The sequence below is a fragment of the Ambystoma mexicanum genome, chromosome 6p (genome assembly GCF_040938575.1).
Source record: "Ambystoma mexicanum isolate Mex_15411 chromosome 6p, UKY_AmexF1_1, whole genome shotgun sequence".
NCBI lineage: Eukaryota > Metazoa > Chordata > Amphibia > Caudata > Ambystomatidae > Ambystoma > Ambystoma mexicanum.
This window is the reverse complement of record NC_090935.1, coordinates 778,926,820-778,943,680: the sequence shown is the minus strand read 5'-3', so window position 1 is coordinate 778,943,680 and position 16,861 is coordinate 778,926,820. Positions and strand designations below refer to the sequence as shown.

Here is a 16,861-nt window from a genome sequence, read left to right as displayed (position 1 = left end):
CAATTAGCCAATAGCTTGGCTTCTTAAGTGATCACTACCAACATGAACTGCACTGGATTTGGGCGCAAAAGGTTGGCTCTACCGGCTTTCTTGAAGAGTAATTTAACAAGTTCACACTCCTCTGGAGAGATCCCACCCTGTGCCACATCAACTCACTATGTTGGGGATTCTCCAAATATACTATGAAAGTCTTTTCGGTATCCCACATCGGCAAGGGAATCCGTGGCTTTTATGACAAAGTGTAAAAGGTTCATTTAAAGTATTAGATTAATAGCAAATTAAGGTAAATGTATGTCCCTAAGAATGTAGTTTAGTAGTCTTGGCGTGAGGGGCAGTGTAAAGAAGGGCCATGTAAAACACCAAAAAGGTCATTAATATTTTCATCCGATGCTCTGGATACCTGATTATGGCCTTCTGTTGGCATGAAGGGAAATACAATCATTCTAGGTTTAACTTTATCAAAAACATGTGCTAGAGAAGATGTGAAGAACATGTCAGTTTGCACGTAGCTATTGTGGATAAGTATTCTCTCTCAAATTGGGGTGCAGTGATCTGACATCAGCAAACTAAATATCCCCAACAATTAAGTGATTTAATCAGTGGTAAATGAAGTTGCAGACTTCTAGCTAGAAAGTAATTTGCCTCAATTCTCCACTTGGAGCACACAATTTCTTACTTGCCAAAAGTCCATTCTAGTGGCGAGGGGTCTCTCAGACCTGATTTTAACAAGTTTGCGATATGTAGATAAACATGTTAAGTGGTTGGAGGGAAGTTCTCGGGCATATTCATTCAAGTTAAATTGGTTGGTGGGCAAATCCTTGCATCACCGAATATCTCTTTAGTCATAGTTATATGAATGAGGTAGTCGTATGGCTGAAAACTGAAACGTCCCTCTTCCAGCAACTAGGGAGTGAAGTCCTGAAACCTCTTCCCATTACAGAATCTGCCAAGTAAGCAGTGCCAACTTAATTAAAAAAAATAAATAAAATGTTAATCTTTCAATGGATTAACCACTCCCTTTACACTGAGCGTAGAAAAGATGGATGCTACATATTTCAAAGGGTATCCTGCTTAGTTTCATCTGCATGCAGCGTCCGTATTGTCCTCGTAAATGCATTCATGAGTTGAAGATGGCCCACGTAGTGAGATGATCGAAGGTGTGGATTTTGCCTTATTTGACGAGCTTTCATGGCACTAGATATGAGAATAAGTGAGTTTTGACATTTGGGTATTATTCCACATATTGGATCTTTCCACAGGAGCGGCTCAGGACCAAACTATATTCAAATACAATGTATCCAAGCGGGCAAGACACGCATAAGATCTTGACTGCCCATCAGATCAACTTTGTTGGAAAAAGCTTGCAAGTGATTTTGGAACTCATTTCCTAATAAGTATGACTTGTTGTAGTTGAGAATGAATAATTACCATCAGGAATTGGGTATGGTTAATGTGCACACAAAATGAAAAGCAATTCGAAACCCCTGTTTTGAGTTGTACAGCTATATATATACAGGCCTAAACACAAGGTGTTTTTGATATGCATGACCTATTTAACTAGTACATGAAGAAACTGTTGGAGAAACAGAGCTAGCACTGATTCTCTGCTTATAAGGTGCAACGGGTTGATATTTCAAATTTGAAACTTATGGCCATCACATTTCTCTACATGTGTAACATGTTAATGTTAAAGGTATTTTATATAATGCACCGTCACCAACGGAGTTGGTCTCCAGGCGCTCGAGCAGAGCTATTAACAAAGGTGAGGGGTGGGTGAGAAGGTGTAGGAAAGGGGTGTACTGTTGGAAGCTTTAGTTCGGTTGTCACTGTGCGCAGAGTTTGGTGTGCATATAGGATCGAAGTGAGTCCTTGCGTGCTGTTGTGATCTATGTGTTTGTTGCAGTTTGGTGAGGTTTGCTGTGAGGTGGTTGTGTGGGTTTTTGTGTTAATTGAAGTATGCAGAAATTTGAGGTTTTGGTTAATTGGTCATGTCTCATAATCCTTGTAGTTTTGTTTATGTATCGGGTTGCCATACTGGGTAGGGATAGTCTTTCTTTTGGGTTACTGACTAGTTTATGGGGCAATACCGTGGATGGTTTCTAGCAAATATATTGGGCTTAGTACACCCCGGTTGGTCGAGCATTACCCCCTAGTTAGTGGTATTACCATTCACCTGCTCCTTTCTATCTATTTACTGTCAGTCCATTCAGTAGGTCTATTCTTCTCTTCCCTTTTTCCTGACTGTCTAGTTTCAGAGGCAGTGGTGAGGCTGGCATCCAAGTTATTGAGCTTAGTACACCCAGGAGGGCGAGCATTATCCCTGCTTGGGTAGTATATTATCATTCCCTGCTCCTTCGTTACTGTTGGTGGTCCATTGCTGGCCGTGTTTGAGGTGGGCCAGGTGTTATTGCTGGGTCATAGCTTGCTCTCCTTTCCAATTGTTCTGTGGGTGTTATTTGGTATGATTCGATGTAGTTTGTCTTTTAATTGATAAGTGGATATGTTGCAGATCCGTAATTTATAATAAATAACCTATCCCGATTGCCAAAGTAATTTTATTTTCTCAGCCTAGTTTTCAGTGTATGTCCTTATGGGCATTATTTCTGTTTATGGGGTAAAGAGCCATGATTTGAGTAGTTTCCTGAATTGTAGGTGATTGCTTGTGTTCCGTATGTTCTTTGGTAGTTTGTTTCAGGTTTTTGGGTTTAGGTGAGAAGAGGATCCTCAGTTTTCTCCCTGCTACCACCCATGAGCAGTCCCCAGGGGCTCACATAGCTCAGCAAGCAAACGGAGCTTGGTGTGTTAGTGGGGATAGGATGATGGGTAAGAACCAGGAGGAACTGGCATCTGTGAGCGTTGTCTTGCAAGTTGGAGTTGGCGTTGTCTTGCAAGTTGGAGTTGGCGTTGTCTTGCAAGTTGGAGTTGGCGTTGTCTTGCATGTTGGAGTTGGTTCAGAAGGTCCCATGTGTTGTAACCATATGGGTAGTGCATGAGATTTGTGCTAGTGTTGGGGGAGGTTGTGGGGTGGGTCCACACTGGTTAGTTGTATCCATAGGGGTCCTGACTAGCGGATGGCTTAGGTTTTGAATGTGTTGTTAGTGTGCATTTGTGTAGTGTTGATGGATTTATGGACTATGTGCTGGGGTGTTTCCTGAGTCTCGGAGTTGTTGGATTGTGAGCATTAGATTCATTCTATGTTTTGTGTAGAGTGGCAAGCCCCAGTCATGTGTAGTTGCATTGGTAATGCTGTAGGAGCAAGACTGGGAAAATAGGTTTGTAAGTTGCGTTGGTTTGACGGTACCTCTGGTGTGAGTCTTTGACGTTTGATTTTATCTACCAATCTTCTTGGGTGTGGCTCGTTGGTCTTGCCTCCTCTAGGCCCAGAGGCTGACCTCCCCTACGGGTTTATTGGCAGAGGCTTGGTTGTACCTAGTGTTGCTGGTTACTCGTCAGTGTTAGTCGTGGCAGTTGGGTGTGGACCTGTTGTGTGGTCGACTGCTGAATGGTTGCGCAGCTGTTGATGGTACTTGACGGGGTGGCCCTAGTTGGTTGGATGAGAGGTTGGGTGAGGCTTAGGCTTTCTGTTTCCCTGGCGCATAAATTGCGTGTGGGTGTTATCACTAAATCTGATTGGATGTCCTTCTCTACATTGATCAGGATTTGTTGGGCATGGCTGGGGAGGGCACTGCAGTGTACTGGTCTTTTGATTTTTGCAGCGGTTATTTGTGACCATGTCCCTTGGTGTTTTCCTATTGGCACACAATTTATTTTGCTATCCATGTCCATTTGAACTTGTCATGGTCTGTTGAATAACCAGGTTTTGAGTAGTTTCCTGAAGGTGATGTGGTCTTCTGTGGTTCTAATTTCTTTGGGTATGGTGTTCCAAAGGTTGGCAGTTAGGTGTGAGTGTTGTTCCTCAATGTCCTTTATTCGTACTGTATTTGTAGGTCATCGCTTGAGCTTGGGGCTGATCTTGGCTTGGAGGAATTCGGCTCCTTGTCTGTAATGCTTTGTGGGCAATGCAGAGGGCTTTGAATTTTTTTTTAACTGGTAGCAAGTGAAGGCTTTTCAGTGATTGAGTTTCTTGGTGAGTCTTTTGGCATTCCTAGGTAGAGGTTGTTTGCATAGTCAATTCTTGTTAGTATCAGGGATATGATTATAAGGGTTCTGTGAGGAAAGGTATGGGAGATATCCTGAGTAGTCTTAGGCGGTAGGGGCACTTTGTAGTGATTGCATTGACATGCGGTTCCAGGCAGTCTGTTCATGAAATATTCCCAGATTATTTACTACGTTAGAAGTCTCTGGTTGTGTCCATGCTGGCCGGCAAGTCCAGTTTTGTGTTTGCTGCATTGTTTTCTGTGGGTGAGAACATTATTTTTGTTTTTGCTGGATTCAGTTTGAAATTGTTCGTTGTGAGGAAGTTGTAAAGGCAGTTATTTTTTCACAATCGGCTGTCTGCGTAGTTGGAGTCGATTAGTCCGTGGGTTCGAATGATTTTTCATCATCAGGGGCACATGTAGATGATGAAAAGCGGGGGAGACCCTGGATCCCTTTGGAATTCCACAGGAGAGGTTTTTGTTATCTTAGATGAACAGTAAGTAGGTTCTTCGGTTAGATTTGTGAGTAATGAGGGAAGCCATCTTAGTGCGGGTTCCTGTATGCCACATTCTATCAGTCTTTTTATTAGTGTTGTGTGGCTACTACTAGTGCCGTGTCAAAAGCTGCCAATAGGTCCAGTATGTGGGCCGATTGGGCGCCATTGTCTGCATTTATGTTCAAGTTGTTGCTCATCAATGGGAGCGCTGATTCTGTTCCTCTCATTGGTCTGAAGCCAACTTGTTACTGGCCGAGTGTTTGTTTTGTGGTATTTAAGGGGGATCTTTTATACATGGTTCTCAAGATCTTTGCTTGGTAGGGCAAGTTGGATATCCGTCTGTAGTTGCTTGTGTCTTCTGTGCTTTCTGGTTCTTTTTATTTTATTTATTTTTTTTACAAGTGGTTTGCATGCTGATTTGAAGGCGCTTGGTAAGATTCCTGTTTGTGTCCAGTTCATTAGGTTCCGGAAGTGTCGCTGAGGTGCTGTGGTTGAGGATTTCTTTGAAGATGTCTGGGGGGCAGGGGTCCCTTGGAGATCCTGCAAGGCTGGTGTCCTTGATCACAGAAGATTTTCAGTGATTGGTTCTTGGTTCTAGGCAGGTGAGTCTTGCTGTACTGTTTCGCCCATTGTCTGTGTTTCGTAAGTTGCATTGGTCTGTTGGATTGTTCCTATTTTTGATATTGGGTGGCTGGTGATACTGTCGCAGTGCTCGTGTGGGACTGCTTTCGTGAAGGATGAGGGTTTTTCATCTTTGTGTTTTTTTTTTTTTTTTTTTTAATTTTTTGTGTGGCTTTGAAAGGTTTTGCTGGTGCCAGATGGTCTAGGGCCTCTGTAATCCAAGTGTGTTCAGCTAAGTCTGAGGTTTAGTTGGCTCTGTGGTGCTAGGTAGGGTTGAATGAGTTTGTTGAAGACTCTAGGTCCTTCCAGTTTCTGTTCTTGCTGGCGTGGAGTATTTCTTTTCCAGCCAGTAGGCAGGTTTGGTATCTGGTAATGTTCGCTGCATAACATTGTCTGCAGAAGATTGCCTCCAGTATATGTCCAGCGGCGTAGGTGGATCCTTTTACTATTTTCTTGAAGAGCAGTGTTTGCAGGAGTGTGCTTGGGCTTGGTTTTCTTTTGAACCAAATGTTGAAGTCTCCCAGTATGACTGTTGTGGTAGGTTGAACAAATGGCGATTGAGTCTGCTAGCTTTGTTGGAAAGTTCGGGTTGTAGGCCGGGGTTCTGTAGATCAGGAGGAAAACTGTTGGTTTTGTTTGATGAGGAGCATTTCAGTCTTTGACATCAGTTGAGGTGATTGCTACGGCTCAGAAGTTTTGTGTATCCAGTCATATATCAATGATTGGCGCTCCAATCACAACCCCCAAACTGCCACAACATCCGAACCTCCCCCATTAACCCTATGCCGAACGCATCAGCCCTCGCAGATCCACTGCCTTCATCCCTGCCCACATCAGCAAGAACCCTACACTGGCCTACATCCAACTCCCAAGCCAGAGGAGCACACTGGCGCTCCTTACACAATCCCCTTGCCACCACCGTTTCATCTGCCTCTCGCTCAGAATTTCACCCTGTAGATCACCAATGCCCACATCTCACCACACCCAGAACCCTGCAGACCCCCCTCCAACAACACCAATCACTTTTGCAAGGATAGCTACATGTCCTCCACTAACCACATCATCCCGCCAACACAGACAACCCTCCAATCTGACCTACCTCACCATTTCCACACCTTCCACCTGGGGTGCCTGCAGCACACCCTACCCACTCACACCACCCAGCCCCAATCTCCTCTCAGCCAAACAAGCTCCGCTCCCATCAGCTATGCCCATCCTCCCAACACACTGCCAGCATCCACTTGCCTGCCATCTAAAGACATCTTCAACCCCTTTCCCTTCTTTAAACATGGCACAGCTTGCTCTCGCAAACTATCGCCTCGTCCCTTTTCCCATTCCACCCCCTACCCTCTCTAACACTCCCAGCATCGAAACACTCTAAACTCATGAAAAATGACCGGCCCACACCCTCTACATTTTTGCATCTCCTCATCTACATCAGTCCTTTGAACACACCCATAGCCCGGCTACCATGAACTCACTGCTAGCAACACACAATGTCCCTCTTTGTACAGGACACCTCTCCCACATCTACACTTCCCTCCAGAAATGGGGCCCCCCATCCAGCAGCCTGCTGATACACTAACACCGCCCCCTCTGCTATCCTTCCACCTACCGCCATCGCATGCAAACCTGCCACTGCACACTTCTCGCTCCAACCAAACCACACTCTACCCTGCCAAACTACATCCCTGACTATGCAAACAGTTCCGCCCTGTCCTACCACCCAGCCTGGCACTGCTTCTGACCCCTGCCCACCTGGTCCACCCGGCCACCAACCTTATTGGAACCTCCTCCACCCACCAAGTCACCTGCTTCTTATTCAATGCCCGCTCCATGGCCATAAACAGACATAGCATCTTTGATAACCCCAATCTCCTCTTCATCACTGAAACATGGTTCAAGGAAGACTTTAAACCAGTCTACCATGAAGCCTTCCCTCCCGACTACACCCTCCTCACTCACAACAGAGCCACCAGGGTGTGGCAGAATGGCCATCCTCCACAAGCCCTACATATCCATCTCTCGTCGAAACCCAATCATGCACAGCTAACTGCGAATCCCTACTGGTCACTCTCCCCGTTGCCCACTCACTTTCCTTCTCATCTACAGGCCACCAGGATATGACAAAAATAATCTGACTCACTAGCTAACATTCTGATCAACTATCCTTCACTCACCCTACTGGGGGACTTGAATATCTGGTTGGCTATAACCAGCAAACCCATGACCCAATCCTTGGTTAACAGCCTAGAGGCGCTCAACCTCTCTGGACATCCCACAGGTCTCACCCACACTGAAGGCAAACCCTTGATGTAATCTTAAGCTCCTCTGACCACGTTTCATTGTCCTGCCCTAAACCTCTCATCTGGACAGAACACTCAGCCCTACCTTTTTCCATCCACACTCCTACCCCGCCACCCATAGTCCTCCCCGTCTCCTGTCATGACCACAAATATTGGAACATGGTACTACCAAACTTGGATGAAGCCTTGCTACGCACTCCCAACCTCAGACCTCTCCCTACTGAAGCCTTTGACTCTTGGCTTACAACTTGCCCCTCCCACTCACCCCCTCAGACCCTGGCCACACCTGTGGGACCAATCCCCAAATAGTTCACGCCCCACCTGAAGACCGTCAAAACCCCTAACCCCTCCCTCGAGCGCATATGGTGAACATAAAAAAAAAAAATCCTTGGCAAATCCCTGCTCGCCCATCACCGTAACTAGAAATGCGAGATCCGAAAAGCCAAAGAAACGACTAATAAAAGAATATTGAAGTGTTGCAACTGTAAAAAAGAAATACACAGGATCATCTTGGAATATGTGAAGCCTAGTAAGATCACTGCCCCTAACACAACCACGCAATCGCTGTGCAACTCCCTCTCCCATCACTTCTACAGAACACTAGACCAGGTGGCCACCCTTGATGCCAAACTCTCTCCACACCCCTGCTGCAGCGCCAACCTTCAACTCCAAGCCGATCTCGAGCGAGGAATTCCACAAACTGTCCAGCAGCAGACCCGTTGTGTGCCCCCTTGGCCCCTGCCCTGCCTCCTCCTGCACAAGTGGAGAAGATTTCTGAGGAGAGCAGGCTAGATCCATACTCGATCACACCACCTCTGTCTCCTTCCGAAAGCCTTCAAAATAGCGCACGTCAGACCTTCTGAAAAAGGCTCGTCTCAACCCCCCTCCAGCCATCCAATTACAAGCCCATCTCCAACACCAGATTCCTGGTGAAACGAATTGACCGCTCTGCCTACTCTCAACTCGACCTTTTTGCTGAATCCAACAACTTACTAGACCCTGCTCAGTCTGGCTTCAGGCCTCGCCATGGAACTGAAACCATACTGATTTCGATCTAGGACGACCTCAAGGTCATGGCATACTCTGAAGGATGCGCCGCTCTGGTTCTCCTTGATCTCGGCTGCCTTTCACCTCTAACCACTCAATTCTCCACTCTTGGATTCCAAGACCTGACACTCAACTAGATTGCCTCATTCCTTAACCGGAAACAAATCACGATCCTCCCCATTTTTACCTCCTCAGTTCGACCAGTGAACACCGAATACCCCAGGGTGCTTACCACCTCCCTTCGCTCCTTTTCAATCTCTACATGAGCCTGCTACCAGCGATCATCTGCTCACGCAACCTCACCCATTACAATTATGCTGACGACGCCCAAATCATCCTGAGGATCCCCAAGACGAGCTCTGATCACCCCCTGACCTAATGCCTTGCTTCAGTGATATAGACCTAATGTGTCTAGAAGCCACCTCCTTCTCAACCCAGGAAGAACAGATCATGGTATGTGGCAACGCAGCTATTCTCAGCAACCACTCCCATGGCCTCCCTCGGCACCCCCTGCCACCTCCAACAGTCAAAAACCATTTTGGACTCTGACCTAACCCTGTCCCACCAGATCAATAATGTATCCAAATCATGTCACTACCACCTCAGGCTTCTAAGACTCGTCTTCCCTTAGATCTCCTTCCCCAACAGATTGACTTCTATTATGTCAATCATCATGTCCAGATTGGACTTTGCAAACTCTGTGCATCTGGGTGCTCCGGCATACCAAATTAACAAACTGCAAAGAGTCCAAAACGCTGCTGCTAAGCTCTTCTTTGCACTAGGACGAAGGGACATCTCGCCTGCTCTCCGCACCTTCCATTGGCTACCTGTTGGACAAAGGGGCACCTTCACAATCCTGTATCGACCACTGAGCGGTTCACCAGGCCTGTCCATCACAACCTCCAAGACTATGCACTACCGCCCAACACTTGGCCTAAGGTCAAGCCCGGCCCTCCCACTTATATCTGCCTCCAATTCTGTCAGACTTGGAGGGTCAGCCTACTCTAACTTGGCACTTTAAGGAATTTACTACCGCCCCATATTCGGCACATCCAGGACTACATGGCCTTCCATAAAAGTGGTAAAAACCTGGCTTCCCAAATCCAAGAAAAGGTCGGCCCATGGCCATATACCCATCCCCCCCAAGGCCATTGTCCTGAGAGTCTGCACGAACTGGAAACAAAACATCAATGGAAAATTATGCAATATGCCAAAAAGCACCCAACAACCCAACTCAAAATCCCTACAGGGACCCTGAAAATTGGCCCTCAAGTCCAACCACAGAACATCTCAAAGGACTGCCCTGAAATAAATCCACATACCCTCACCAGCCAGGAACCAACCATCGGTAACCCCAGGCACTCGTTTCTACCATTATGCTCACTCACCTCTGAACGCAGCTACAACCCTCAATCAATTCAGCCTAGCTCCACGCATACCTATGTCGTTCATAAAACACCTCCAGTCTGGTACAACGCAGCTATATCCCACGAAAGAATCGGCCTAGCAGCACACCTTCTCGCATACCTCACTGCAGCGAGAATGCAGACGGGAGACCACGCTCCTTGCTGCACACAGTGCACTGATCCCTCACATCCACCTCACCACACTTGGCATTAGAATGCAGCCAACCCATGCTCCTATACCAAGTGCGCCCAAGCACTATATGCTACACTACAGTCCACCGATACGGACCATGAGGGTGTTCAACCCACAGCACTTTTTGATCATACCAATGGTACAATGGTGGTCTACCTTTGTCGAGGTCTCTGGTGGTCTCTTTGTCGAGTAGTCTGGCTAGATTGATTGCAGGGTTGTTTGGTTTTATTTCGTTCCGGGTGGTGATTTGTTTTGCTTCTTGACTGTGGGTTTGTTGCTTGTGGTCAGTTTTCACTTCCAGAGCAGTCTTATGTGGAGAGGTAGTGAGCAATTTAGTCTTTGCTCTATTCTTTGTCCTCTGGCTGTTTGGCATTTCCTTCTGAGTTTGTTGGAGTCATGTAAACTTGATTTATCAGCACCTTCCTGTGTGTCCGAGGTTTCCTTTTTGATTTCAAAGCTTTTTCTTGTGGCGAGGCATGTTTTGAGTTGTGGGTTGAATTTCTTGGGCTAGGAGTTCGTTTTGCATGGGTATCTATCTTGGTCCCTGGGATTGAGTCTTCACTGTGGTACCAGGGGCCTTGAACCCTCTTGGTTCGGTCATTTCCTAGTTTTCCTTTGTGGCGCCTTATGTTTTTGGGTGTTCTTTTGGGGGATTAGCATGGCCCGTGTGTAGTCCTCTGGTGGTGATTGTAGGGCTTGGCTCTCTTTTTCTGAGGCTTTCCAATTGGTGCTGTTCTGCCTAACCTTGGGTGGTTGGGTCTTGCGTTGGTATGGCAAAAAAAAAATTCAACACCTGTGTGGGGATAACTAGGGGTGGCGGGCCTCTGGGGGTGGCTCTGGGGCATAGTTCATTTCAATTCCTATTGAGGGGCACTGGTTTGGCAGCAGGAAGGGAGGTTTGGACTATGTGGCTAACTATCTGTTGCACTGGTAGAGACCCTTTGGGTCGAATACAGCAGTAGTGGGACAAAGTAGTGTGCAAACCCCTACATTGGAAATGCATCAGTAGTGGTGAAACACCTAGAGTTGGGAGACGTGCTGGGGGGAGGACAGCTGGAGTAGGACTCAATTGACGACACTGCACTAAATGGATAAAATCCAGATTTGAGATCTGGGAAGGAGAAAAGCCTCAATTGGTGTCAACAGTGAAATGAAAACCACCTAACACATTGGTACACAGCAGTGATTGGAAAACGACTTACTAGCTGGCTAAACTTGGTGCGCTATCTTATGTAGGCAAGAAGAGTGGTTGATGGCTGGCTGCCCAGGCGAACACAGCCAAACAGACTGGAGCTGCTTCTTAAGGATCTGCCCTTTCCTTGGGCCCTTAGCCAATGGATGCCTGGGCAGAGGCTGTCCTAGGGAAGACACTCTTAGAGATGAGCAGCCAGTCATTGGTGTAATGAGGGACAGGGGAGAGGTGGCACAGGTGCGTGTCACTGCTGGAAAGATGAGAAAAGGCAGAAAATTGAAGAAAGTACAGGAAAGCAGAGATATGGGGGGGGAGAAGAGATGGCAAGAGGTTTATCGGGAAGAGGCCAGAAAGCAGGCCAATGATTACACGATAGAGGGAGTGCTGCGGGCAAAAGCGCAGCACCTACCACCTCAAGGTCGGGACGCTAGATGGAAGAGCGTCTTGGTCTTCAGATGATGCTTTGGCTTCCCTTGGGGGACAAGCCAGGGGTATGAAAGAAGTTGCACAGATGCCGCAGCTTGAAAGGTGAAAAAAGGCCGAAAACGGAAGAAAGTGCAGGAAAGCAGAGGGATGGTGTAGACTGTAGAGGGTCCAGAAAGCAGGCCAAAGATTATAAGATAGAGGGGGCGCAGGTGGCAAAAGCACAAAGGAAACTGATGCCAAGCGTCCGTTATCACTAGCTAATGTTTTAAGGCCTGTTTGTCTTGCAAGCGCTCAGACAAAAATGTCACATAAGATGCAAACTAGAATGAAGCCGTTTTTACGATTTGTAAATTCCCTCCATTTACTAATACAAGGATCCCTCTGGGAGAGTTTTGGCACCCATAACCGCACTGGACCTGCCTATACTTTGAGTCTAAAGACGGTTATCACCTCACTACAATCTTTCTGGAAAGCTCTTGCCATAACGATCAAGATTGCCATTTTTTTTCTCACGCACTTCCATTACTACCTGCTGAAAACCTGTGACCAACCCCAAGTTCCTTTCAAATATTTCAAAAAAGGTAGCAGGCGCTCCTCTCCAGAAAGAACACAGCATGGTAACCTGTTCTGAGATGAGTTTGCAGTACCTGGGGGCAACCAGACGTGGGACTCCCTGCTCACTGTGCTCAGAGGCACAACTTCACCTCACTGAGGCCCAACAAGGCTGAAACACGTGTATGGGGTTGCTGTTGGTACTCTTGTTCAGAGAGGAATTGCCATAGCATTTCGGTGCTGGACAGCCTATGTGGGCGGGACAAAGACTAGTATGCAAATGGATATTTCACATCTGTGAAAGGTACAGTGAGCGAAAAGTGTGTGCTGTAAACTCTCATCTCAGAACAGGTTATCATGCCATGTTTCTGGAGAGGAGCGCCTGCTACCTTTTTTTGAAAGAATTGAAAACATGTTTGCACTATTCTCCAGAACGCTAACTAAATTTTACAACAAATATAATTTGTACTCTTCATTTATGATGGAATCATCCCCTCTTGTCTGGTTTGTCACCCCACCCCCTGCCTATCTTCACAGATCTCCTTAACCTATTCATACATTATATTTGATGTCCTATGGTTAATATCTGAAACTATGACAAGGTAAAGGTTTTACATGTTTCACTTTCTGATTTAATCAAATGCATTAGTGAATTTATAAACTTTTCAATAAAAATCAGTTGACTGAAAAAAGTAATCTTGCCATTTGAATCTATACATCTCAGATGAATTTTTTAAGATCACGAAGTTAAACCTAACAAAACTGAGATTACTTGAAGTGCAACTCGAGCTGCGATTTTGAAATGCCCAACCTTTACAGCTTCCTTGGATGACGTAATTGTCATCACTTGGGCTTTTAAAATCTTGAACATCTAATGGTTGGGTGCTTGAAATGCTAAATTTATCCCAGACTGCTGTTAACGCACCATGTGGAGGTAATTTCCCTTTTCACCTAATCACCACTGATACAAAAGGTCTACTGCAGGTGCAAGTTTCAGTTTGCAATCCACTGTCCATGCATATTACAGAGCTCTGTATGCACTGGCAAGTCAATTTCTCTTGCCAGTGGGCGGAATACAAATTGTGAGGCCTGCTCTACAGGTAGTAGTATCATGGTGAGTGCATATTGTCCATATAAGTATCCAAGGATATTTTTTAAACTTCCCTCTGGGGTTAAAAAGTGGCCCCAACACTGGGAATTTCTTCGGGCCGGCTGTTACACAGAACAATTTTGTCGTTGACCTTTTGTGCACTTGTTATAACTAATGCATCTATGGATTTTATGGTGTTTAATGTCAGTCTTCACTGTATTAAAATGTAGCGTTTCTTTTTACAGAATGTAGCACCTTCACGACCAACAATCCAATTTCAAGGGCTACAAGGAGTGAGTATTTATCAAATGCGTTCTGCCATATTGTGTTTGCTTGCAATGATGTCCCATGTTAACATTACATCTTTACATCCATATATTGTGTTAATTCTACTAAAATGTCCTATAACCTTTTATACAAGCAGATGGCCAGCAAATCTTAGCTGAAGCGGTTAGACTTGGCTATTTGGGGACACAATCTCTGCTAAATGTATTGGAGACATTTAGCATGGAATGGTGCCAGTAAGTAGTGATCTCAAATATGAAGATGACTGCTTTATTTAATTCTGTATGGCAAAGGTGTGTTCCGTATGACTTGTCTACTAGTTTTAGCCTTGTCCCTTGAGATCAGCAGACCCCGTTTAGAACTACACCCCCCAGACCGCCTGGTAGTTCTCGCGCCATAGTTTTGAAAAACAGCCGCGCAAGCGCGAGAACCCAAGTATCTGTAGCGGTTCGTGGAAGATGTGGAGGAGTCCTTATCCGGCAAAAATGCAAGTAAATATAACATAGATCTAGTTGTATTATGGGACTACAGGGGATGTTGTATGCTATTGCAAAAAGAGCAAAATATTTGCTGTTCATAACATACACAAATAAACAGCTAGATAAGATCATACTACCTGTACTATAGCGAGTCATTCATGTGAGGCTCTGAGGTTAAGTGTGAACTACCTAATGATATAAATGACGGGAATAAACACCATTTTGTAACACAGGCTGAGCCAAATTGCACGCAAGCACTGGTATTACAGCTTAAGGGCGATATGTTAACAGGGTACAAAAGACTTTAAAGATGGACCCCAAGCTTAATGGAAAGGATCTTGTATTGCAGTGTTTAAAAGTTTTATTATTAAATACAGGATCATTACTAAAGCATGCCATAGAAGTAGCCTCGTACATTAATAGCCACGATGTTGACGTGTGCTATCACGGAAACATGGAGCTATGACTCGGCTGGACCAACCTCTGGCCTTTCACGAGAGTTATAGTATGGTCCAACAATATAGAACCACAAGGAAAGGAGTAGCCTTTATATATAAATCTGGCTTGGGTATATGGGAAGGAGATCCCTTCATCCATGAAGGATTTGAGTTTTGCGCCCTCACGCCTTCATGTTATATGGTGTGCCATACAAATAAACTGAACTCTTGGTACTGACACGAACATGCCAGCATGAATCATTATACCAAGCATTCACTCTTCTATGGAAACATTGTGCACATTGTTACAAATGGGTGATGCACCTAGTGACCAGTATCGGTTTTGCACTGGTTTACAGAAACCTTTTTTTCGAGGTGGGAAAAGCCATAGGCAGCTTTAACAGTAAGAAATGTTAAATGGTGTGACTGGGCAACCTCAGTGAAATGTTCCAAGAGGTACCAAACGCATTGATCTAGAGCGTGATGCTCGGTTGCACTGTGTACTTGAATATATATGCCCGCTCCCTCACCCACTAATATCTGCTAGTGAGGGGTGTGTGCATAATATGGCAATTAAGTCTCCCATTTGTAAAATTCAGGCATACACTGTCCTGGATATTGGCATAAAAATCAACCTATTACATAAACACTGGACAACATTTACCTTCATTACACCAATTGTACAAAGTTGGACCATTTGTAAGATAATGCTGAAGTAACAGCCTTTGTAGAAGGCTAACCTATCCCCTTAGAGAGGAATATTTTTCAATGTGAAGACCCAAGGTCCAGATATATGGAGGTGTGCTGAAGCTGCATCAGAACATTTTGGTATTTTATATTGAGTTGAACATGCTGCCTTTCTAGCTACTTCACACAGCTACATGCGCTGTAAGAGAAATGCTTAAGACTGCTGCCACTGATATTTTCAGACTTCCAGAGGGCATGTTATGAAGGATTGGCCTGAGCCCTGAGAGCTTGTATGGGCAAGGCAGCTGGGAGCCCTAACCCTCGTCTGAGGGTTGTTAAGAGGGATTTCTGAACTCTGACCTGGAGGGGCAGAGGTTCAGAAGGCCAACCTAAATTCTTGGAACAGGGTAACCTCTGTACAAGCCAGACCAATCAGGGTAGCTATGGCATGCGGTCAAGACTAAGTCTCAAGAGGGGTGAGGGTGACTGAAAGACCTCAATGAGCACACAAAGCAAGGAAATTTACAGACAGGTGTTGTATTAAAAATATAGACACATTTATTACAAGGCCTTTGTAATATAGACCATAGCAAAGAATCACAATACTGAAGTAAACCAACACATCACAATCAACACTATATATATATATATATATATATATATATATATATATATATATATATATATATATATATATATATATATATATATATATATATATATATATATATATATATATATATATATATAAATTACACAAGACCAGAGGGGTCTAACGGATTAAGAAGCACGAAATATGTAGACCACCTAGATGGGGAGGAAAACGGGCAGTGCAAGTAATCTTTAAATCTTTAGACCCAGTTCCACATCAAGAATACACCTAACTCCGAGGCAGTCCAAGCCCTACGAAGAGAGGAGCCTTATGCTCAATAGTAAATGCACGCGCTTGTGCCACTGGACAAAATAGGGTCTCTTCACTAGCAGCTCAGGCAGGTGGATAAGGTTGATGAAGAACAAGACCCCACTATTCAATCGGGACTTCCACTTGCGGGCAGAGGCAGGTTGAGAGTGCGGGATAGTCACTATTTTGCAATAGCGGTGGCAAGGAAAGGGGCCCTCAGGGGGCCACTTCATGCGAAAAGAAATGGGCTCCTGCGCTAGGGGCCATCGGTTGGGGTATGGACTACTCGCCGGTCCCCGACGCAGGCAGACCCAGACTTCGCCAGTTCAGTCCACTTCGCTGGCAGGTTTGAATGCGACAAGCAGAATGTCTTGACAGTGTAGTTTCCGTGGTAGCAGGCTTCAGGGTCAAGGGGGTCACAAGTGCAGCAAACTTGCACAGGTCGCTGCCACAGCAGGGCAACACGGTAACTGCATTTACTCCGTTCCGGACGCACTCGTCTCACTTCAGACCTGGGAATGCCAAGTGTACGAAATACGGTGTGAGGGTGCCGTGGACACAGAGCAAGCAGTATACCAAGTTTCGAGGGCTTTCTCGAAACCGTGGCGGTGACAGAGCAAACGTCCTGTGTAAGCTGGTTAGCCC

The 16,861-nt window shown here is 45.5% G+C and overlaps 1 protein-coding gene across 1 annotated transcript in view; it reads left to right on the top strand.

Moving 5' to 3' along the window:
* Positions 1 to 16,861, top strand: part of ELL2 (elongation factor for RNA polymerase II 2) — a 364,302-nt gene that overhangs the window by 78,325 nt on the left and 269,116 nt on the right. Inside the window, exon 2 of the mRNA XM_069627653.1 lies at positions 13,673 to 13,720. Within this exon, the coding sequence (XP_069483754.1) occupies positions 13,673 to 13,720 (48 nt within the window). The remainder of the gene's footprint in view (positions 1 to 13,672; positions 13,721 to 16,861) is intronic.